Source organism: Montipora capricornis, chromosome 12, assembly GCF_036669925.1.
Source record: "Montipora capricornis isolate CH-2021 chromosome 12, ASM3666992v2, whole genome shotgun sequence".
Lineage (NCBI taxonomy): Eukaryota > Metazoa > Cnidaria > Anthozoa > Scleractinia > Acroporidae > Montipora > Montipora capricornis.
In genome coordinates this window covers 13,491,972-13,514,471 of record NC_090894.1, presented here as the reverse complement: position 1 = coordinate 13,514,471, position 22,500 = coordinate 13,491,972, and the positions used below count along the sequence as shown (strand labels likewise).

The window sequence follows — 22,500 nt, the reverse complement described above, 5'->3', positions numbered from 1 at the left end:
TGAACTACAACTCGATATAGCAGCACGGCAACAAGATATCCTGTGCAAATATCTACGTCCTTTCCATAATTTTTTTTTCAGGCCGGCCTCGACATAGGAGGTTTTCACGTAAAGTCATCGCCGCCATGTTGGTGGACGAAAACAAAAGATCTCTCATTAGCTTCTTTTGTTCGTCCACCAGATGTCGTACATTTCTCTTCTATTGTTATTGGTGTCTCTAGAGGTTGGTTGAAAATGTCCAATAGCGCTTCTTTCTTTACAGGTTTTTCCTGAGTTATACACTATGAATATACATAGCAAGGACAATTGGGCCGTGGGTTCACCGATGGAGAAATCAAGAATAATCGAGAAGAAGGCGTTACTGCTGCTGCTGATATCCGTAGTTAAGCTTTAGATAATATGCGATGCCCAGGGGCAAATACATAGTGTTGTTTGTTTGTTTGTTTGTTTTGGCAGCTATTCAGCTGATATGGACTTGCTATAGAGCGTTTTCACATGACGTCACGGCGGCCATGTTGGTGTTCCAAAACAAAGGAATGGCGGCCATGATGATGTACCAAACTAATCCTCCGGGAATTGATCTCTAATTTTATGCAAATACTCTCCTTTGTTTCAGTAATCCAATATGGCTGCTGGTCACGTGAGTGAAAACGCTCGTTTCGGTAGTTTTCACGTGACGTCATCGCCGCCATGTTGGTGGACGAAAAGAAAAAAGATCTCTCATTAGCTCCTTTTGTTCTTCTACCAACAATTGTACACTGCAGCATTGTTATCTGTGTCTCTAGAGATTGGTTGCAAACCACCTTTACCCAACCACCCATACACTCACAGAGGGCAGTCACGACGCCGCGAACTTCATCCCCTACTCTTCTCGAACAGTGTGTGGGATCTTTGACGTCCCACAGGGAAATAATAAACATGAAAGATATTTGTGCATGAGAAGGGGCATACGGTTTTATTGTCCTTATCCGAGAAGACTTGAAAGTCTAACCATTTGTGTAATTACAAAGGCAGCATTTTCTCCTCAGTTACTTTAAGAACCTGAGTGGGTTCGTCCGGCCGGAGTCGAACTCACGACCTCCCGCGTCACGGCCCGGTGCTCAACCAACTGAGCCACCGGTCCTTCGAAACAGCAGAAATCAAACTAGCCGCCGTATCTGCGAAAAGGTCCGTTATCCAGTTCATGTGTTTAAAATTCAGTAATAGTAATAACGATGTTGATGATGATGATGGCCAAGATTTCAAAAAACCTGCGAACAAGATCGAATCGTCTACACACTTTAAACACATTTTAAACACAATTTACCTCAGTTTATGAGTCTCACAGATTATTGAAAGGCGTTTTCAGTTAATGACACTTTTAGACAAAAAAATTAGTCATTATCCAATAAAATACAATCATTTGATTCTTTATAGCTGAAATTTTGGGCGAAACTTTTAGGGGCATCGGATAAATTTTAAGTGCTTGTATATATGATAACAAACTAAACTGTCAAAACAAATCTTCATCGATTTTCTTTTACGAGCTCCGGACATGTTAACCTTTTTCCATCAAGTTGTAGTTTATGTTTAGAAGTTGTAAGTTAATTGTTAGTTAAAATTTCATTAACGTTTATAGTCCTTTAGTCACTAACCAGTTAAACGAGGAGGTTTCTTAAAACCAGGAGAAAAGTTGAAAAAAGAACGTTTACTGTGAAGGGATCGTCGTAGGCGCCAGGAGAGTGGTCGAGCTGCAACAACAGAGCAAATTTAAGAAAAAAGGTTGAAAAGAAGAATGCTTTATCAAGTCAACTTCCCTGTTAATTATCTGTTAAATGAAATTTAACGAAAAGGGTCTGCTGGTTAAAGGTCTCCGTTTGGCTTCTCTTGGGATTCCTCGCCATTTGTTTGCTTTCTATTTCTGCAATAATGTTAATCATCACGGAAAACAAACTTAAACTTGAAGCTTGAAACAGAACAACACAATCTATTTACTTGTATATTTACAAAAGAACGCTTTCTAAAATAAAAAGTAACTGAAAATTTTGTACCAGTTTTAGATTCTGGTGGAATAGTTAGTCTTAATGAGGAAGTTAATGAAGTTAGTGAACTTAGAGGCTTAACTCTTAAAACTGATGAGGAATCGTTATACTTAGTATTTTGAGCCATGCCGAAGTTATTGTTGGAGGTCAATTTACATTTTACTGGCGCTAACGAAATATTTTGACTTTTTTATCCCCCGAAACTCAATTCTACGCTGTTAGAAGCAACCAGCTTCACAGAGGCCAGGGTCACAATGCTTTGCCTGCCTAAACAAATTCAAAATATCATGACATTTGGTACATTCTTGGACGCACCTGTCCTTCCTTTAGAATCGGTTTCGGGCGGTTCCTCTAAATCTTTATCTTCATCTTGACTCCTTCCCGGGGTCACACGTTTTGTAAAGGCAGGGGGAATCTGGATCGGGGTACCGGAGGGTAGAAGTAGCTCAGAAGAGCTTGCGCCTCTAGGATCAGCAAGGTGTGCATCGGCAAATAGTCGGAGACCATCGTTGGCATGCGATTGTTTTTCGTCTTTTTCTTTTTCCTCTTGAACAGACTCCTTTGTTGTTTTCAATCCATGGCTGAAAGCCGAAGGAGACGAAGTTTGTCTTTCCGGTAGCCGTTTAACTCTATCTTCGTCTCGCGATTTGTTGGTAGATGACAAAGACAACGGTCTGTCGTCAGTAGATTGAAGTATCACTGGACTTCCGGGTGTTTCTAGGAAGAAGCACGATTGTTTAGATTCCGCTCCAAGTAGGCGGGGTTCCATAACAACTATTGCTAAATTACTGTGATAGATCATGCAAAAAAAACCGGGAAACCGCGCCACATTTAAAGAGTTTAACAAACGACGACGACTATGGCACCAAAAAAGTCAGCTCAATAAACGACATTGCGCTATCTTAAAGTGTCTGTCATCTCAACAAACGTTTCCATTTTATTAATTTTTGCGGAATCGCTCCAAACATATTGTGTTGTTTCTAGAACCTTTTCATTGAAAACTCACTGTTTTATTCGCTTTGAAACGCGGCAAAGGTGGTCATGGTTTGATCCATGACCGAGCAATGGAGGGGAATGGGTTAGATGCCGCGTTTACGTCACAAAACACTTTGCATCGCCGTTTTCAGTGTGCTCGACTCCGGATCGAGTGGTCCGGGTTCGGGGCCGGGGACATTGTGTTGTGTTCTTGGGCAAGACACTTTACTCTCACGGTGCCTCTCTCTACCCAGGTGTATATATGGGTACCGGCGAAAACGCTGGGGGTAACCCTGCGATGGACTAGCATCCCATCCAGGGGATACTCCTAGTCGCTTCATGCTATAGAAACCGGAGATAAGTGCCGGCCTAGTGGGCCTTCTAGGCCCGTAGCGGACTTTACGTTTACCTTTCAGAGAACTATGCAAAGCAGCCTGTGACGTCAACCCGATTTTAAACCCTCTTCCTTGCGGGACCATAGATCATCACATTACAACTAGTTTTTCAGCTTTTAAGGATCCTGTAAAACAGTGACTTTGGAGGAGAGAGCTAAGAGAACCAAAGAAATATTGATAGGCCAGTGCAGCGGATTGTTGAGTGGAAAGGGTTTTTTGGAGTTTACCTCGGTGTAAAAAACCTGTGAAACTTTTTCTTTGTTTTGTTAGTTCGTAGTAGGGTTTGGTTATTATTTGATGTTTTTTTGCTCTTTTGTTTCCTCTTTGTTACGTCATCAGGTTTTTACAACGAGGATGAGCCCTTTTTGTGGTGATAGACATTTCAAATTCTCCGCAGTTATTCCACAGGATACAAGAGGAAGGAAGAAGTGATTAACATATTTGTCTGTTACCTGCGCGGCTGGCTATTTCTCCTGCTCCTATTGTCATGGCTTCCGCAAATATGGAAGCTACACTGCCTCGTTTTTGGAATCCCTCTTTCGGTCCGTCACAGACGTGATTCTGCGCCTCAAGTGTCTTAAGCACTACGTGTACGAGGTTCTTTGTGTCCAGTTTGTGGGCTTCCGTGTGAAAAGGGTACTATTTAAACAGAACAATGGGAAACGGTACAAAAGTCTACGATGTGAAGGGCGGATTAAAGAAAAAATAATGTTCGAGCCCATAACCCTGGAATCACTTACATATCAATCGTTTTGGTGAAGAGGGTCAAGGTATCTTTGTTTTTATCCAGTAGAAGTAATTACCCTCATAAAATGCTTGCACTTGGACCGCAATCCTTTCCCTCAAGTGAAAGCCGACTTGAGGTAGAATCGGGTAATTGATGTGGTCACATCTTGCAACACAACAGAAAACGAGAATTTCTGTTTTTAAGTTATGGGCTCTTAACGCCACAAAAAAATTGTTGGATTAAAAAAAAAAACAATAGAGCAGCGCCTACAGCTCCTCTCCCGTCTGCAAAACAGTTGTTTGATTGGATGAATGTTTTGGCTTGTTTTTCTTAACAGGCGCAAATTGTCATCCCAAAAATAGCTCGTTACTCCTGTGTTGGCATACAAACCCATCGAGCAATATGTTCTTTCCCGGTAACGATCTCCTGGTGGAAGTTACAACTTATTATTTCTTAATACCTTGTAAAGTATTATGAGTAATGCCATGAGCCAGCTCTGTCGCATGTCCGCCGGTATTCTCACCAATGAGAACTGAGGAGTCTGGGTTCGTTTCTGAGGCTTGGGAGCCGCGCAGAATAGCAGTAGTTTAAGGGTAAGGTTGAGCAGCTTGCTGCCCCACTCATGATTCTGGTCCAGGACTTGCACGATACCGGCCATGTAAGCGTGAAAGACTGGAAACAACCTGTGACGTGGAGCAAAGTGACATCATTTAATAGTTCCATTTACAACAGAATCTGCTATTCGAGGATGAACGTAAAATGAAAGTTCAAACTTGCGCCCTTGAATTTTAAATGAGAACCAACCAAGGTCTTTCAAACCACTGATGAAGAGGGAGTACCCTCGAAACGTTTGGTTCTCATTTAAACTTCTTGGGCGCAAATTTGAACTTTCATTTAATATTCATTCGCATTATCGCGCAGCACAATTTCTTTGAATATTTGAGGATGATATGCGGTGCCGGAAATCTCAGGAAACCCATCCGAGAATTAACCATAGTAATGGAAATTGGCCCAGAAAAGAAAACAGAAAACTCCATTACATATGAATTTCTTAGTGTCTATGCTCTTCTAGTAAAAGTGGTAGACTATAGCTGTCAATGCGAGAGGTCCCTCCAACGCTCTCTTCCGCTTTAACTCAACGACAAGAACCGCACAGTTCTTTTGATCCAGATTAACTCGAGTTTACGACTTTGGTGCTTGGTTTTCACGAGGTCGTAAACACTTTTATGATATGCGCACTTGTAAAATTCAGTCGAAAGTGAAGATCGGTCTTCGGCATTTACCAATAAATTTTTTCTCGACCAGATACCTAAAAATAGGTAATATAGCTATCTACCTTAATCTGCGAGGATTGCCGGTGAATTCTTCCACCTTGATATCATATCCCATCAAAACGCCGAGGTAATGGCTCATTTGTATCACTTCATAGCTCTCCGTCCTCACGAAACTCGAATTCTTGTCTCCCTTTTCCGCTCCTGGGTAGCTCAAGAAGTCCATGACCAGGGTGACGAGTTGATGATTGGCTTCCGCTTCCAAGCTGCCTCCGACCGAAGTCCCGTTTAGTAACTGGCTGAAGGTGGAATCCGTGGAGGTCACAGATTGCCGACTGTTCTCGTTATCTTCCTCTTGAACGGTTGGCAGGTTGGACTGGATGCGTCCGCCAAGGAACATGCCATCGGTGAGGTCAGTCGAGGAGGACTGGTTCTTGAAACCACCAGAACGACGCTGACGGTTGTTACCCGATGACTTTCTCCCTGAATGCGAAAAAAAAAAACACCTCGATGGTAATTTGGGGATACTCGCAATAATTCCGAGTGCTCCCTTACTGGAAAGCTAAATATTTTGACCAAGAGCCGATACAACGGTTAGTGGAGTACTATATTTCGGCTGGCCAAACCAGCCTTATTCAGGTACCATGAGAGTTTGCTGGAGCCGAACCTACAACCTTCCGATTACTAGTGTCGCATGCTCTACCGCTGAGATATTGAAGACTCATGGGAGGGGATTTTTTTCTCGAGTATCCGTGATTCACTACGGATAAATCTTTTCATTTCATTCACCTTGGTTAACAACTAACAACTTTTTCAGTACAATCGCGGAAAAAACAATATTAGGGAGCTTTTGATCAGAAAAGGAGGACGAATACGAGTGCGATTTTTCCGTTCTGAGCATGCGCCGACATTTTACGAAGTGCGCATGCTCAGAAGGGAAAACTCGCACTCGTCCTCCTCCTCTGATCTAAACCCCTAAATACAAGGAAACATGTGCCAGTTACCCAAGCATGAACTTGACTTAACGAAGAGAATGAGACATTTATCCTAACGACAAAACAATCTTTGCAAACAAACACCTTCCCTAAAACAGTCAAAAACTGACGGGTGCGTCCCTGGCGTTTCAAACAAACTTTCAAAAGAGGAGATAAACAGGTTACCTTCTGAACTGGAAGAAACCTGTCGGTTGTATGTGACCCTTTCCCCAGGAAAGCGAAAGTTGTAACCACAACGAAACAGCGACGATGTTTTGCGTTGCGACCCCAGACTGCTGCGAGCCGTGAGGGACCTGGTGCTAGGTCGCTGGGAGTGGAAGACTGGTGCTAAAGAAGAAACAAAGAACACAAGGATAGAGAAGAACGTTATTTGAAAACATAAGTTCGCGTTAGGTACCTAGGGAGCTTAAGCACGCGCGTTTTTAAGACGCGGACGGCAACCGGAAGAGAACATTTCGCGTGCCAGGACACTGGTGTCTCCCAGATTTCCACACGAATCGTCTCTAATGGAGAAAAAAATACTTGGCCATGTAAATGTGGTTGTGTGAAGACGAGTTAAAAGGGAAAACAGCTCAATTCCGGTTGCCGTCCGCGTCTCAAAAACGCGCGTGCTTAAGCTCCCTATTCCAAGTTGTCCGGTAAGTGGAATGTGAACAAACTACTAAGGGACCAAATTGGTGCGAGCGGTGTGGAGGTTTGGAGAGAAAACTTAAAATTATCGTCGCCTGCTAACGTGCGTCATGGGAATTTAAGAAACGGCGACGGCGACGGCGACGGCAAAAACAATTACATCATTGGTTAAAAGAGGAAAACTGATAATCGTGCTGCACGAGCGGAACGTATTTTTGGCACATATTTTTGCGGCACTCTGCAAGACAACGCCGGATGATAAATAACCCGCAAATTTGAGGTTTTGACGACAACGTGAGCACGCAACAGAGAATCGTTCATTGTCTATTTTTACTCTCCGATAACAATTTATGTTTAGGATGCTTCGTTAACAATGCCGAGGTACGACGTCAACGAGACGGAACAATCGCGAAAGACTTACGATAGTGCCAAGTTTAAAATATGTTGAAAAGACGACGTTTTCGTCGACGTTGCCGCCGTCGTAGATCTTAAAGTCTGTTTGAATGAGAAGGACACAAACTGAAAATAAGCAAAAATGTAAAAGACCATATGTGGGGACATCTGGAGTCTGGGCCCTCTGCAACAGTGAACCGTCTTTGAATCGATGCACCAGTAGGTCCGACTTGTTTAAACCAGAGGAAAGTGCTAATCAAGGAGATAAACGATAACGAAAACCTACAGGATCAGATGGTATTACACTGGTTCAACACGAACCCTAGGGGGTATCCCATTGACCAGTAAAATCACCTGGCGATAGCCACTGAGTGTCATTCTCGAGGGTGACGGGCTGAAGAACACAATAATTTTCAGGAAAAAACAATGAATATCGTTTTTTTGGAAACACATTTCGAAGCTGTTCACGGGGTCTTAACCAGCAAAAAAACTATGAACAAGCCGTTACTAACCGATTTTTCGCGCTGTTTCAGCTGCCGCGTCCACAGACGCCTCCGCCTGCGTACCACCGGATCCTGCGCGTCCTTTGGTAGTCCCAAGCGATACAAAGTCCGCGTTCTCAATCAATAGATGCTTAAAGCGCCGGATGAAAAACTTTCCACACAGGGGGGTATGGTGGGGAACAATTCGGTGCAGTAGCCGGCAGGTGTGGATTAGCAATAGCCTGTCTTGAGGAACAGCATCGTACTGATGTTCAATACACTTGTAGAGGACCTTGAGAGAGGACGCTCTGATGGTGTCTAACATGTAGAGGGCTCTGAGGTGTACGAACAGAAAACATGAATTAGCATGTATCACACTTTACAAAGCCCTTGATGCTTTAGTTGCCTAAGGTAGATAAAAAGAAACACCCCACTGAATTTCCCGAGCCGCGAATGGTTGAGCATCGAACTTCCATGCGGGGTGTCACGAAGTCAAACCCGACTGCATAAACACTCAGGGTCTTAAAATAACTGAGAAGTGTAGCCTTTGTTTTTAAATTTGCAAATGCTTAGACTTTCAGTCTCCTCGAATATGAACGATAAATAGTAGAACCCCTTTCACTCCCAATATCGAAACATTAATTCTCCTAACTAGTACCACAAATTTCTTTGTTGGGTAGTCATGAGAATTTGGTGTTACATCAAGGTTACACTTCTTAAGCTTATAATTATCTTCTTCGCCTGAACAAACGTATCCAAACAGTTGTGATTGGCTTATCACATTCCCGCCACATTCGTAGCCGATTTAGTCGCAATCCTTTTCCCGCACTTCGCGCCGGCTGCGTTTATTTGTCTTGCGTTGTGATTAGCTAATATGACCGTCAACGTCAGTTGTGACAAGGCACTCAAATGAGAACCGCTCTAATATGCAATTCAATACCTGAGATGCACTGGCGTACAAACATCTTCCACAGCCCCGACCAAATAGGTAAAACAGTGGGCCAGAGCAGACATGACAATGTTATTGGACTTGATGTGTTCTTTTTCAAGAAAACGGGCAATTACTGCGACTCTTTCCACAGCCGCGAAGCGCTCACGCCAATCGTCGCTGGAGAAAGCGTTTTCCACTTCATCACAGAGTTTCTCGGCGCCATAGGGAAGACAGATGCAGTGAACAAGAATTTGCACACACAGCTGGGACATCTCCGAGTGCTCGGCTTGAAGAAGACCCCAGATACTGAGCGGAGAAATGAAAGTTAATTGAGGCATAAGTACAAAGAAAAATCAACAAAATGACACAAAGATTACGAGAAGAGATCGTATGAGGAGCCGAGAAACTCAACTTTTCCCGAAACGGCTCTAGCGCCAGTTATTGAAAGTCGTGTGGCAGTCTCACTTTATTCTCTTTCTCAGAAATCACGAGTGGGCTATAATTGCCAAGGGAAGTCATAAACATTTTGTTTGCTCCTTGTTCTTTCCAGTTCCCATAAATAAGTAATTACAGGAAAAACATTATTAATTGCATGCTAACCGAGTGTGCGGTCTTTACCGGAAAATCTGAAACTGATGCCTCTTGTATTGACCAAGTAACAGCGGCCTCGATACAGCAAGGCAAAGTTTGAGATTTTCCAATTAAATTTTCCAGTGAAGAAAATCGGCCCGTGAGCATTGTGCCGGTTAGAATAATGCCCTAGTTCTTCCTAGTTTATCATAGAACTATTGTAGCTATATCGGCAACGAGCACTAGACCTAATATTAACAAACAATGTAGAATTTGTACCTTGATGAGGCCAGCTCAATTATTGGCTTAATCCTGGATTAAAATCATATTCATACAATAAATGCAAGTGTCCCTTACTTTGGAATGAAGAAAATCTCTTGGAGACAGGCTAAGAAATCCCCGTCAGCATCCATGGCAATCCGCAAGTAATCCCCACGAAGGACCAGCACCTCAAGGCACTTCAGAATGCTAAGCTGTACATTGTGGTCCTCTTGACGAGGGAGCTCCTTTAGAGGGTACACAGAGAAAAACGTGAGAGAGCCCGATTGATATTAAATCCAATCATTGAGAGAAAATAGGCACGTACAGAGTGCAAGAAGGATAAATGGGTTTAGTTTCTGTGGAGGCTGTGGTGCTGTGTCGGTGGGGAAGTGAAACACAAAAATGGGTTTATCAACTTTTGAGCGCTCGAAACGTCAGTTTTTGAATTTCTCAGCTTACGGTGGTCAATTAATCAGCATAGAACGCAAGAATTGATTGGCCGAGTGATTCGCAGGCCATCTCACTGACTTAAGGTAAGAATGACGAACTAACTGCGTGGCTGATTGGTGGATGGACGCGTTAACGAACTCACTGACTTTCTGATGGGGTATACAGATTGACTAACTGGTGATCGGATAGACACAAAAATTGACTGGGTGATTGATTGATTGACAAAATGACTCTACGGATGTGTTCGATTGACCCTATTCCCGGAATAAGAATACGTGGAGTGATAATTTAATACGTTGTGTAGCGTTTTGAAGCAACAAGATTCATTAAGATATGTTGAAAATAGCATTTTGGCAGGTGTTGAACACTTTTAATGTGAATCTCCGTAAAAACGAAGGATTTTTATATTCTATTCCATGTACTCCTATTCTGTAATTACGGTCGGGTCAGACGAACGCAACTTAAGGCTATGTGGACTGAATGATTTAACAGACTAATTGATTAACGAAATAAACGTATATAGAGCGATTTTCAATAGAGTGTCGAAAGTAATTAGCGAATTGCTTTGGTTTTGCATTACTTCACTCAGTGATTGGTTCAAAGTTCTCGCGCCACTTTTTCAACCAATCAGAAGTGAAACCAAAACCAGTTGCGGCTCGCGCGTGCACATTTTCCCGCGCCTTGTGTCGGCTACGTGTAATTACTTCGAGTTTTGATTGGTTTACTAGATTGTCTCCGTCCTTTTTGATTGACCAAAGTAATTACTTTGGTTTTGGTTTTACGACACTCGATTGAAACTCGCTCTCTTTGAAGTGCGGGTTATAGACGAAAGGGAGAAGTGATCCTCGCACAGAAAAAACTAAGCAATTGTCTCTCAATAGACACCTGCGATGCCCTACCAACTGAGCTATGAAGCCACTCAGTGAACTCACTGATGATCGCTTCTCCCTTTGGCTTGATTGATTGACTGATTGAAAGGTTTATCGGCTGTCTGACTCGCTAACTGATGAGTAGCTACCTCAACAACAATTGCCAGACATACTCATTTGGACTTGCTTTTGGCGACATCTGATTCCTTTAGTTGCCTTTTTCACCGGGCCCATTTAAACTTGCATCATCAGAGACTTGAAACATTTACACAAAAATACACCAGTATCGTGATTACCTTCAAAAATCCAACAAGCAACTGCAACTGAGGAAAGTTATCACACACGACGCTCCAGCTAACACTACCCGTGGCAGTTCGCCATGCACCAATGCTTCCAGACATACTGCGTATGGCAGCAAAGGAGATGATATTCTCATTAAGTTCTGAGGGCATGTCGGCATCACTGGTGGCGTTCTCGGGTTCGGGGTCGTTATCGCCTCGCAAAATATCGGCGACATCAGACAAAGATTCTTGTTGAGTTTCTTTGAAGACCTCTTCGTCGATTGTCTCAACTTGACCTTTGCTTGAGGCTGCTGTCATGAAATTTAAGTAAAATAGCGACTTCAAGATCGAGGACGGCGACGTCGTAAGTCTATCGCGATTATACAATCTCGTTCAATGTGGGTAAAGAATCCAAAAAATAAATTTGAAGCAAGTGGTGTTATAGGCCATTTTCGAGGTTATGTCTGCCTCCTCTTCAAAGCGAGTCTAAGCGCGAAGTTATTCTTACGAAAATTAGTTTTCATTCATATGTAAAGTAGACCTAATTACCATAACAAAAACTTCGCACTAAGACTCGCTTTGAAGAGGAGGCAGACATAAACTGGGAAACGGCCTATCGTTATTTACATTAACGTTATCAGTTGAAACCGATCGTGATCACATCAGTATTGTTAATTGCTTTTGCCCTTGTAATCTTTCCCGCCCCTTAATTAACAATTATTCATTGAAAAGGAGGTGAGTAAGTGGATCAGATTGCTGCGAAATCAAATTTGCAGTAATGAACTCGCTAATCCGCTCCGCGCGTTTGTATTCGAGAAAAATAAATTCCAAAAATGCTTATTTTGGATTTCAAATTTCCCGGGCGCCGCCATCTTGAATAATTGTGACGTAACTTGGTTGCCCTATTGTTCCAGAACAATCGCTCTTTATATCAGAACAAAAGGGCAACCAAGTTACATCACAATTATTCAAGATGGCGACGCCCATGAAATTCGAAAGCCAAAATAAGCGTTTTTGAAATGTATTTTTCTCAAATACAAACGCTTTCATTAGAAAAAGATTGAGCAATTCCAATTGAAAACATTATGTTCTGTGGTTTAAAGTTATTTTGTTGTTTTAGTAGAGGTTCCCTTTAAAGAACCCACACAACGTTTGCAAAGAATAGAACATGGAGTTCCCGGTGCTGTGGTCTACTGATTTTCTGCCAGCATGTGGTACATTTTTTTGTCCAGGTGCTCAGAACAGAAATTAAAACTTGTAGTATAAACCGTACAACAATCTAAAAGTCACTGTTAGATCCATCACATGACTCACACAAACTTCGGCTCGATACAACTTTGCCGCTTGAACCAATGCTAAACAATCCTCCAGTCCCCAATGATGCAACTGTATCCTTTCTAGCTAGCGTGTCCCCCTCCGGAAAAACATTCTCCAGCAAAATATGCGCAAGTCTGAACCAGATACTCGTCATGTTGCACATCTCACAAACGGTGGAGTGGTCGCCATGTTTACCAGCCCATGACATATCAAGCATATATTTCAGGATCTTCTTGATATCTTCTCTCTCGACGCTGTTGGGGCTGTGCTTGTCACGAATAAATTGAATATTTATCTGATATAAAAGAAAATAATTTAGAGTTTTGACAACTTGAGTTGGGTGTGCTGATGCTCGCGTCGCTAGAAAAAACAAGCCCTTACAGCACGGCAACAAGTACCTGTTTTACAAGTAAATCAAGTTCCAATATGAAGCAAGACAAGTTGGAATTCAGTTCACCAAAGTCTGCTGACAGCACTCCGCTGACCGGTGTCGTGATCATGGCGCCCTCGGTGGTCGATGGTGACTGGACAGTACACGTTGGGAATGAAAACATCGTGGGAATTCCCTCAGAAAATTCGACTGAATTTTGGACGACTTTGATAAACATGCTGAGAAGCATAGTCAATGGGATAATGATATCCAGCTGAGAGAGAATCTGAGAAATAAAAATAAATTTCGTAAGAAATATAAATCAAGCTACCTTTAAATTTTGAAAAGAAAATGGCCGATTTTCGAGTCGCTGTTTGCCACTCCTTCAAAGCGAATCTTAAAATGAAACAGACACTGAAATGAAAAGGGGATAATCATGCAGAAGTCGTTTCCATTCGAGCGGTTCTTTTGCACCCAGCCTCGTTCCGAAAAGGAAAGCAACTTGCCATTCAAGTTTAACCCAACTGAAATGCCTGAGGCTATAGCCCAAATACAGCCGAGCAAACAGGTCTGAGCTGTGACAAGCGCTGACTATGCTTCAAACAAATCAGCTCAAGTTTTTAAACAATGTAATTATTTGTTTAAAGGGGCAAGGTCACGCAATTTTAGGCAATTTCAGCCATGACCGAATGGTCATAGAATTAACTAAAATATCAAAACAACTGTTCAAAACTATAGAAGAACTCTAACAAAACAGAGGGAAGCTAAGAAGGTACATGGATGGACAAAACTGGAGAGGATTGAAATGGATTGAATTTGGGTAAATTTGAAAAACGTTGGCCCACCTTTTTTCAAATTTATATCAGTCTATATCAAAATGTCATTTACAAAGCTGGAAAATCATTCTCAGTTATGTGGCCGTGATTTTGCAAATGAAAGACTTTTGCTCTGCCAATTTGACGTTTAGAGCTCATAATTAAGGAAATTAAACAAAATTACCTAAAATAGCGTGACCTAGCCCAGCTTTAAGGAAGGCAGGGTGGTCCTGTGTTTACGGGAAGAATTTGCCAGCGGATTGTCGGGGATCAAGTCTCGCTCTGACGTCCAAATGGGATTGTCTTTAGTGATTACGAATCCAACTACAATACTCTTTGTATATTATAGAAAGAAATATGAAATTTTCATATATTTGAACTACGGAATATGTAGGTCTTAGTGAAAGTGATCACAGCAGTTATGAAGCACTGGGTACAATGCAAAGTTGTAAGCTCCCAGCCGGCTTCATAGCTCAGATAGTAGAGCAAGTGCGGCCCAATCGCGTGGTCATAACTTCGAGTCCGGTTCAAGTTCAGGTTTGCTTCATAAGTATATTGCCGCCTGCTTGAATCCTTCCAGTTCGGATTCCTATTCACACGCTATCCTAAAAGCTGATCGCTTTAAATATCAACGTGTCAAAATAAACGTCTTTTAGTTTGCTTTACCTGAAGCCAAGTGAGAGCCTCAACCTGATGACGAGGAACGGCAGACTCCAGTGACTTCTTTATGAAGCTGAAAGTCATTTCTGAAGTTAGCTTCAGTGGAGAAAGTAGTGGATCAAATATTTTCCTGCAAAACAACATTGTTTGAAATAAGTACAAGGAAATCACACAACACCGAGGAAAATGTCTTTCATTTCTTTCCCGCAAACAATACACAGATTTGACTGACACGCTGTACAAAGTTGGCGAAATATTGATTGCAAGGGTATCGACGTAACGACAGATAATCACAATGATTTGCCTCGAGCTCTTCACAAAACTGAAGTTGATCATCTCATGCTCTTGTTTGGCACAAAAAGACAGAAAGTAATTATTTTATGAAACGCATGCAAAGCTCTAACAGAGCTGTTATGACGAAAGATAGGAGTGATTCTGGCACTTATCGAGACAATTTAAGCAATAGGCCATTTCCGAGTTCAAGTCTGCCTCCTCTTCAAAGCGAGTCTAAGTGCGAAGTTTTTGTGATGGTAATTAGTTCTACTTTACATATGAATGAAAACTAATTTTCATAAGAAAAACTTCGCACTTAGACTCGTTTTGAAAAGGAGGCAGACATCAACTCGGAAATGGCCTATTATTCCTTATGGACATTGAAAAATTCTGGTGGCTTCATTTTTCAGGTGTCCATAACAGAACTGAAAATCGTCGAAATAAGTCCTTTCACCTTAAAACATAAGCCCAACAAATTGGCACGGTCCCATCTGAGTGACCTCGTAGCTCAATTGCCTGGAGCATTGCACTGGCACCACAGAGGTATCACGTTCCTGGCATGGTTGGCTTTTTTGCGGTCTAAAAAGAACTTCCACTCATACCAAAGAATGACTGAATCTCAGGAACTTATGTCGCAATTAAATCCGGTGGGGCTACAACGTAGAACACAGGTCACGGGTCACAGGTCAGACTACATGTCACTGTGCTACAGATAAATAAACAACACCAAAAGTGTCTCCTAGCTCTAATCACTCTACAAAAAAATGTTTTTCCAAGTCTAGGGGGAACCTTTGACTTGGTAGTTCATCATTTGTGCAAAGGAGTTCTAGTCTTGACCTGTGGAATGTGACCTGCGTTTTAGACCCGCCTGAAAAAATCCACGTTTAAGCGGGGCTAGAACACAACTTACGTCAACAAGACTTTAAATCTTCCAAGTTCGTCTGGAGAAACATCGGATTTGATAGCCTCCATCCACAAGGGCATAATCTCATCCCAAACCTGAGAAACATAAAAAAAATGAAACAGTAAATGATGATGGAAAGATGAAAGCATGTCATGTGTGATTATCCCAGTACCACAAGTCAAATCTGTATGAAAGAGGAGCGGAACGGACACACATATTTCTTCGTTTTTGATTGGTTCAGCTTCCTTGCATCATTTTAGCTTGCCGTTAAATCAACGTCAATAGGGAGCTTTAGCAACGACAACGGCGACGTCAACGAGAACGTCACAAATTTAGTGGCCAAAGAGAATAGCTTTGCACGCTCTGCACGTGCGTTTTTCATTTTTGTCTATTTCTTTGCCGTCGTCAGCAAAACCACAACGTGAAATTTTTATGAAAGACGTCAGAATTTGAAGATAATTTTTTTTATTTTCTTCCCTAAATAAAGCGCCGCTCTAAACGTTTTCATTCCTGAGGGACTGCCATACCTTTCTCACATTAAAAAACTTGGAATAGTCGTGAAGTGATTACAATAATAAGAATTTATGATTTGTGATGACGTTCTCGTTGCCGTTCCCGTCGTCGTTGCTAAAGCTCCCTGTTAACAGCCCAATACGTGAAAAAGGGAAACTTCGCCAGGCTGCTGCTTGTTATAAAAAGTCTCTTATTCTCACTTGCCTTGCTCCTTTGAAACGTTGCTCCATATGTGGAGCCAACAAGTAATAAATGAGCTGATAGCAAACAGGTTTCTTCCATGTTTAGCAAGACGCATATTTCAGTCCGATGTTTGCCGTCTGCGTCAAATGCTAAAACTGTCTTATGGAGAATATTAAACGGCTCACGTCACATCGGACAAGGAGCTTTAGCAACGACAACGGCGACGGCAACGAGAATGTCACAAATTTGCATATTTAGTGGGAGAAAAACAATGGCTATGCACGCCCTGCAAGTTCGTTTTTCATTTTTGTCCATTTCTTTGCCGTCGTCAGCAAAAAAGCAACGTAAAATAACCAAGTTTGAGGTGTTATGGAAAACGTCGGCAATTTGAGATAAATTTTCATTTTTCTCTCCTAACTTAAGCACCGCTCACAACGCTCCCTATTACGGAGCTTAAGCAACGACGACGGCGAAACTACACGGGTTAAAACTACAAAATAGCCTGAAATTGCCTCACATACATGCTAGATTATATTGTAATGCAAATGAGAAAAACCAACCGTGAAAAGGGCTGTTCAAGGGAGAAAATGAAAATTTATCCTCAATTGCTGACGTTCGTCATAAAACCTCATATTTGGCTATTTCACGTTGTCGTTTTGCAGACGACGGCAAAGAAATGAACAAACGTGAAAAACGCACGTGCAGGGCGTGCAAAGATATTGTTTTTGCCCACTAAATATGCAACTTTGTGACGTTCTTGTTGCCGTTGCCGTCGCCGTTGTCGTTGCTTAAGTTCCCTATTATTCTCGGTTTTCATATGAAGTCACGGCCGCCATGTTCGGGTGTCCCCAAACAAAGAAACGGCGGCCATGTTGGTGTCCCGACCCAATCCGTTGGGAATTGAACTCTATTATTATGCAAACATTTTTTTTGTTTGTTTTCGTTGAAACACATGGCTGTTGATCACGTGAATGCAAACCAACAATTGTCACCGTACACTTTTTGAAACGGCTCACTTTTTAGAGCTCTGAAGATAAAACGTTTTGAGACGTACAAGCTTTCGATTCCATCACGGAATCTTTATCAAGAGATGGAGTTCGACGTTTTGTCAGGTGATTTTTACTGTGAGTCACGTTTACAAAACGCCCCGGTAGATCGCGGGAATCTCGTGACCGGCATCCGGGTTCAAGATTCTATGGCCCCTCTGCCTTTTCTCTTAAACATATCGCCTTCTCTAGCAAGGATCAAGGAGGTCATCACTTCTTTCCATCCCTCAAACTGACATTTTCCATTTTATTCAACTTATACGACGTACAGTCTATCTTAGACTTCAAATCTACTTCAACGAAACAAATATTTTAAACAAGCTGAGAAGATTCAGAACAGGCGAGGCAAAGAGTTGAACGCGGATGGATGGCTTCACCTTGCCGTTTCCGATATCCACTAGACTAACGAGACAACCTCCCTGAAATCCGAATTTTTTAAGAGTATTGAAATAGTAGTACCCAGCAAAACAATTGAAAGTTAACCGTCTTCAACGGGGTTTTTAGACCTAAATACTGTAGATCAGCGCGGCATAGCTTAGAAACGCTATTTCTTGTTGAACTAAAGCTGTAATTCTGCCTGTTTTCATTCTTTTTAGAGCGGTAAGCTTGTCAATATTAACATGGGATATTGCGTCGTGTAATTGTTACGAAATGTCCAATGTCAGTTCGAGGGATGGAAATTAGTGTTGACCGATCAAGGAGGAGGCGGCGATCGATATCCAGGGTGTGGCCTGAACACTTGACTTGGTCCCCCAGTGCCGTTGAACTCCATCACTAGCTTGATAATTCAGGAACAGAGTTTAGGGGACACTAGGTATCCGGATGTTTCGCCCGAAAGTCCGTTCGCCCGACGGAGATTCGCCCGGGACTATAGATGATTCGCCCGATGATATTTAATTGACTTAAAACGGTACACGCAACATCGTAACGAAACTATTCTGTAAAACTCGTAACTATTTCAGCCCAGCCCTCAGTTAGAAGGGTAGTGTTGGGTTTCGAAAGGGCAATGTGGTCAGCGGTCAAGTCAGTCCTACCGGAAGTGGTCATACACAAAGAAGCCATGCTGACTGCTGTTCAAGTTCGGTTGGTGTCCGATGAAAAATTGACCTATAGACAGGAGTGATGTTGATGTTAGGGAGAAGAACAAGGGGGATACTTTCGTGACGCTTATTGAAATCCGTGTGCATCTAATTTGCCATTTCCGAGTTGCTGTTTGCCTCGGTTTCGAAGTGAGTCTTGGTGCTTAACTATTGTAAGGGAAATTAGCTTTATTTGCATAAAGTAAAGTAAAGTAAAGTAACCATATTTAACGTCGATAACTCGCAACAGAAATTCAACTGACAAACCTGAGGTCGACGGTGCGCTCATTTTACTCCCCCCTCTCCATCAGTGCTCCGTTTCACGGGTATTTAAAGCTACTTAGCGACACGGAAAGGAAAGAAGTCGAAACAAGGATGCGAGATCCGGGATTCGAACTCAGGACCTCTAACACCAAGGCCGAGCACTAACCGACTGTGCCATCCTTGCTCCTTGAGAATACGCATAAGAATATGCATAAGAATACGCAACTCACGTTCTATTTGAAGGGTTGTGCACCAGGACTCGCTTTGAAACTGAGGCATGCAGCAACTCGGAAATGGGCTATTACCTGCATTTCTGGGCATATCTTATTCTCAGGCTTGTTTTCGAGGCTGAAACAATTAATTGAATCGAGTTTAACACTCACCTCAGGTGTGACCAGGTTGTGAGGAACCAAACAGCACAGACGATGTAATCCTTCCATGTGCTGGCGCACTTTGCTCGACACAGAGTCCCAGCAGCCACCAACCTTGACATAACCAGGGGGGTTGGGTGATAAGCAAGCACACAGCACATCTAACTTGCTGTCTCGCACCTGTGTTAGCCATCGACAAACGTACTGACTGGTAAGCCGTTTCAGCAACTCGCCCACGTAGTCTCGTCTTAACGTCGAGGCTGTCTCTATCCATGACAATGTCATGGAAACTAACCTGCCAAGTCTCTCCGCTGATTCGCATCTTGAAGGTTCATTGCAGACTCCAACTAGAAGCCAGACCCCGAATCTACTGAGCATGCGCCGGTTGTTGATGTCATTGTCTACGTCATCCTCGCAGTCGTCATCTTCAAGTTTGCCTTGTGCTATTCTGATGCAACGAAAAATGCCGAAGGGATAACATTATTTGATGATGTCGTTCTTTTCCTGTACAGGAATTTACTACTTCCATTATTTCATGCAGTACTACCAGTAAAGCGGGACAATAATATCAAGCACCAATAGCTCAGTTAGCTGAGCATCGCTCTCAGTCATGCGGGAGGTTGCGGGTTCCAACCCCGGATGGATCAGGACCTTAAAATAAGTGAGGAGAAAGCACTGCCTTTGTAATTTCATCTGCAAACGGTTAGACTTTCAAGCCTTCTCGGATAAGGACGAAAAACCGTAGGCCACGTACCACAACCTCACAAATATTCTCCATGTTCATAACTTCCCTGTGGGAGGTTAAAGAACCCACACACTATTCGAGGAGAGAAGGGGATGGACTTCCCGGTGTTGTGGCTGTCCTGTTCTGAAAAGAGCAGAAGTGGCCGGCTTGGCGTGATGTCTCTAAAAAAGCTTATGATGGATGACGCCTCCTACCAGTGAGCAGAAACAGCGACAACTCAAAAGGGGGCTTTGCGAAGTGCTGGAACATAGTTCAATGAAGTAATGCTTCCTCGAGTCTCCGACAGCTCATTGGTAAAGCATCCGAATTAGTAATCGGAAGGTTGTAGGTGCGATTCCGGTAAAGGAGCACTCTAATTTTACGTTGTCGGGGATAGTGAGGGGAAAATACCGAGTGCTCCATTGAAGGAGCCACATACTGGTTCGGATGCTCTTCCACTGAGGTATAGGAGATTTACGGGAGCCAGGCCGTGAAACTAGGTTCATGTGACAATTGTTATTGTCCTGCCACGAATACCGGTCAACTCGGCTACGTCGAAAAGTCATCTCGCCTAAGTAGGTGAGTTGACCAAGGTGTAGGCGAGTTCGGATGTAGGCGAGTTTGAACGTAGGCGAGTTGACCGGATACGTACCCCTGCCACACCACTAGGATTGTCGAAATAGTGCATTGCCACTTTTGTAATGAATGAAGTGGTAACTGTTAACCCGGATAAATGAAATGACGAATGATTTTCTCCAATGGTTACTCCGGTATACTCGAAAAAAAACCGAGAGTTCCTTTGCAAGAGTGGAACCTTGCCTTCCCGATTACTGGTTCGGATGCGATACCACTGAGCTGAGCTGAGCCCCTAAATATTGTGTCTTAAGACTGCATGTCAAGTTGGAAACATCGCCTTTCGACCTGAGACACGGACGCTTGGAATGAGACTAACTTGGGCATCAGATGACACGAGACAACATGTTCAAGATGAGGAGACCTGATTCGCACTCACCCCATGGCTTCATTCCTGGTGTTTTGACAAGGTTGTGCTTCTCCTAACAGACGTATCACTGCTTCAGTGGGGTAGGCTTGGTCAGGCCCTTGTAGAGTCCAGGGATCTGGAAACAAGTTCTGTGTGACGTGGTTGTAGCCTCCTTCCCCAGTATGATATTGCAAGTGACATTCTTGACACATTGTCAGTGCTCTGAGTCTGAAAATTAAAAAAACAAAAATGATCGTTGCAAAGGCCGTAAGGGGCACTATCTGCTTCCATTACAACAAGCTTCAGAGCTTACAAATGATTGATGTCGAAGTTTACGTCGACCTTGGATACAGCTGTATTTTTATTTCATATCGTTTGGAAATTTTGATGCAGCACAATTGCATAAAAACTGCCAAGTACCGGTATGACATTTTTTCGTTTGCAGCAATCATTAGGAAAAGAAGTCCATTCTTCTCCCCACCCACAAAGGTTCTAGTAGTGATGCAAGTAATTTTGCAAACACTGCATAGTACAACATCTCTCCCGGAAAACTATGCGTCACAACATTTTTGACATAGGGTCGCGATTAAAATGTTCTTGTGACCTCATGTGATCATCAACAGCAAGAAAAGTTTGAAGAACCATTGCCCAATGAAACTTGACTCGCAACCAAAGAACTTTTACTAGTTGCAAGACAAGTCAAGAAAGATATTCTAGTTTAGCAGTGCCTTAAATATATTAATCAAATTTTTTTATACAACAATTAAATTGGTTTAGATATTTTCAACAAATTCTTAATTTCCATAACTTCTTGCTACAATATCTTATGTGTCAACTACATGTATGTATCCTTTTTTGGCTTGAATGAAATTCTTATGGCAAGATTGTGGAATTTCAATATTTTATAAAATTGATTGATCCACTGCAAATCCTACTCTTTCCATTTTTAGCATACCTCAATATACATTTACTTTTTTTCACAAATACCTATTATCTTTGACACATTCGTACGAAAAGCACATCACACTGCAAGGCTTCCCCTGGCCCTTACACTCCTTTGTTTCGCAAGTTGTATGCATCTTTCCCATTGGCTGAATAATTTTCACAAGCAGTGTTTCTTCATGGATATCAGCAGCTGCCAACTCTGCGCATTTTTCACAAATGAACACAGGAGGCGAAGATGCACAATGTGCAGCTGCATAGGATGCTTCCAGGCAGATACTTGTTGGTGTGTTTTTGCGAGGCACTGCACACTCAAGATTCTGGCAGCTGGAGGGATGCCATGGTTCATATACAAATTGCCAGTCATCAGCACCTCCTAAAAAGATTAGTTACCGTAATAATTAAGTTTTAGTGAGGATTTTCTTGCCGCAATATGAGGTTATTATCGACACCTTGAATATATGTCACAAAGTGTTGAAGTAGGCCAATTATGCCACATCTCTCAACCCTTCAATGTTCATAACTCTGTGGGACATATAAGAACCTAGCGAAACTCTATTCACAAAGAGTAGGGCTGAGTGCTGTGGTTTGTCCTCAGTAGTACAGTACATCTAGAGCGTCGCAGGCTAGAAAACTGTAAAGGGTGAATTGCGTATCCCTCTTTAAATAAAGTTATCCTATCATATTTTATTGTACGTGCCTCTAGCTCTCACTTACGGGTAAAAGCCTCAAGCAAGACAATGTTCTTTGGAACAAGGCAATACCCAACTTTATACAGGTTGTCTTACCAACATCCTTGAGAGGGT

At 42.5% G+C, this 22,500-nt stretch overlaps 1 protein-coding gene across 1 annotated transcript in view; it reads right to left on the bottom strand.

Annotated features, from left to right (window-relative positions):
• LOC138027293 (protein unc-79 homolog) overlaps window positions 1–22,500 on the bottom strand; it is a 49,142-nt gene that overhangs the window by 21,425 nt on the left and 5,217 nt on the right. The window contains exons 5-22 of the mRNA XM_068874851.1: window positions 22,483–22,500; window positions 21,740–22,070; window positions 20,783–20,980; window positions 19,059–19,494; window positions 15,597–15,685; window positions 14,420–14,543; window positions 12,967–13,224; window positions 12,566–12,863; window positions 11,267–11,562; window positions 9,748–9,896; window positions 8,830–9,126; window positions 7,920–8,224; window positions 6,550–6,711; window positions 5,455–5,872; window positions 4,579–4,801; window positions 3,844–4,030; window positions 2,337–2,738; window positions 1,635–1,730 (exon numbers count right to left, since the gene is read on the bottom strand). The exon at window positions 22,483–22,500 is cut by the window's right edge and continues 222 nt beyond it. Coding sequence (XP_068730952.1) covers window positions 1,635–1,730; window positions 2,337–2,738; window positions 3,844–4,030; window positions 4,579–4,801; window positions 5,455–5,872; window positions 6,550–6,711; window positions 7,920–8,224; window positions 8,830–9,126; window positions 9,748–9,896; window positions 11,267–11,562; window positions 12,566–12,863; window positions 12,967–13,224; window positions 14,420–14,543; window positions 15,597–15,685; window positions 19,059–19,494; window positions 20,783–20,980; window positions 21,740–22,070; window positions 22,483–22,500 — 4,287 coding nt within the window. The remainder of the gene's footprint in view (window positions 1–1,634; window positions 1,731–2,336; window positions 2,739–3,843; window positions 4,031–4,578; window positions 4,802–5,454; window positions 5,873–6,549; window positions 6,712–7,919; window positions 8,225–8,829; window positions 9,127–9,747; window positions 9,897–11,266; window positions 11,563–12,565; window positions 12,864–12,966; window positions 13,225–14,419; window positions 14,544–15,596; window positions 15,686–19,058; window positions 19,495–20,782; window positions 20,981–21,739; window positions 22,071–22,482) is intronic.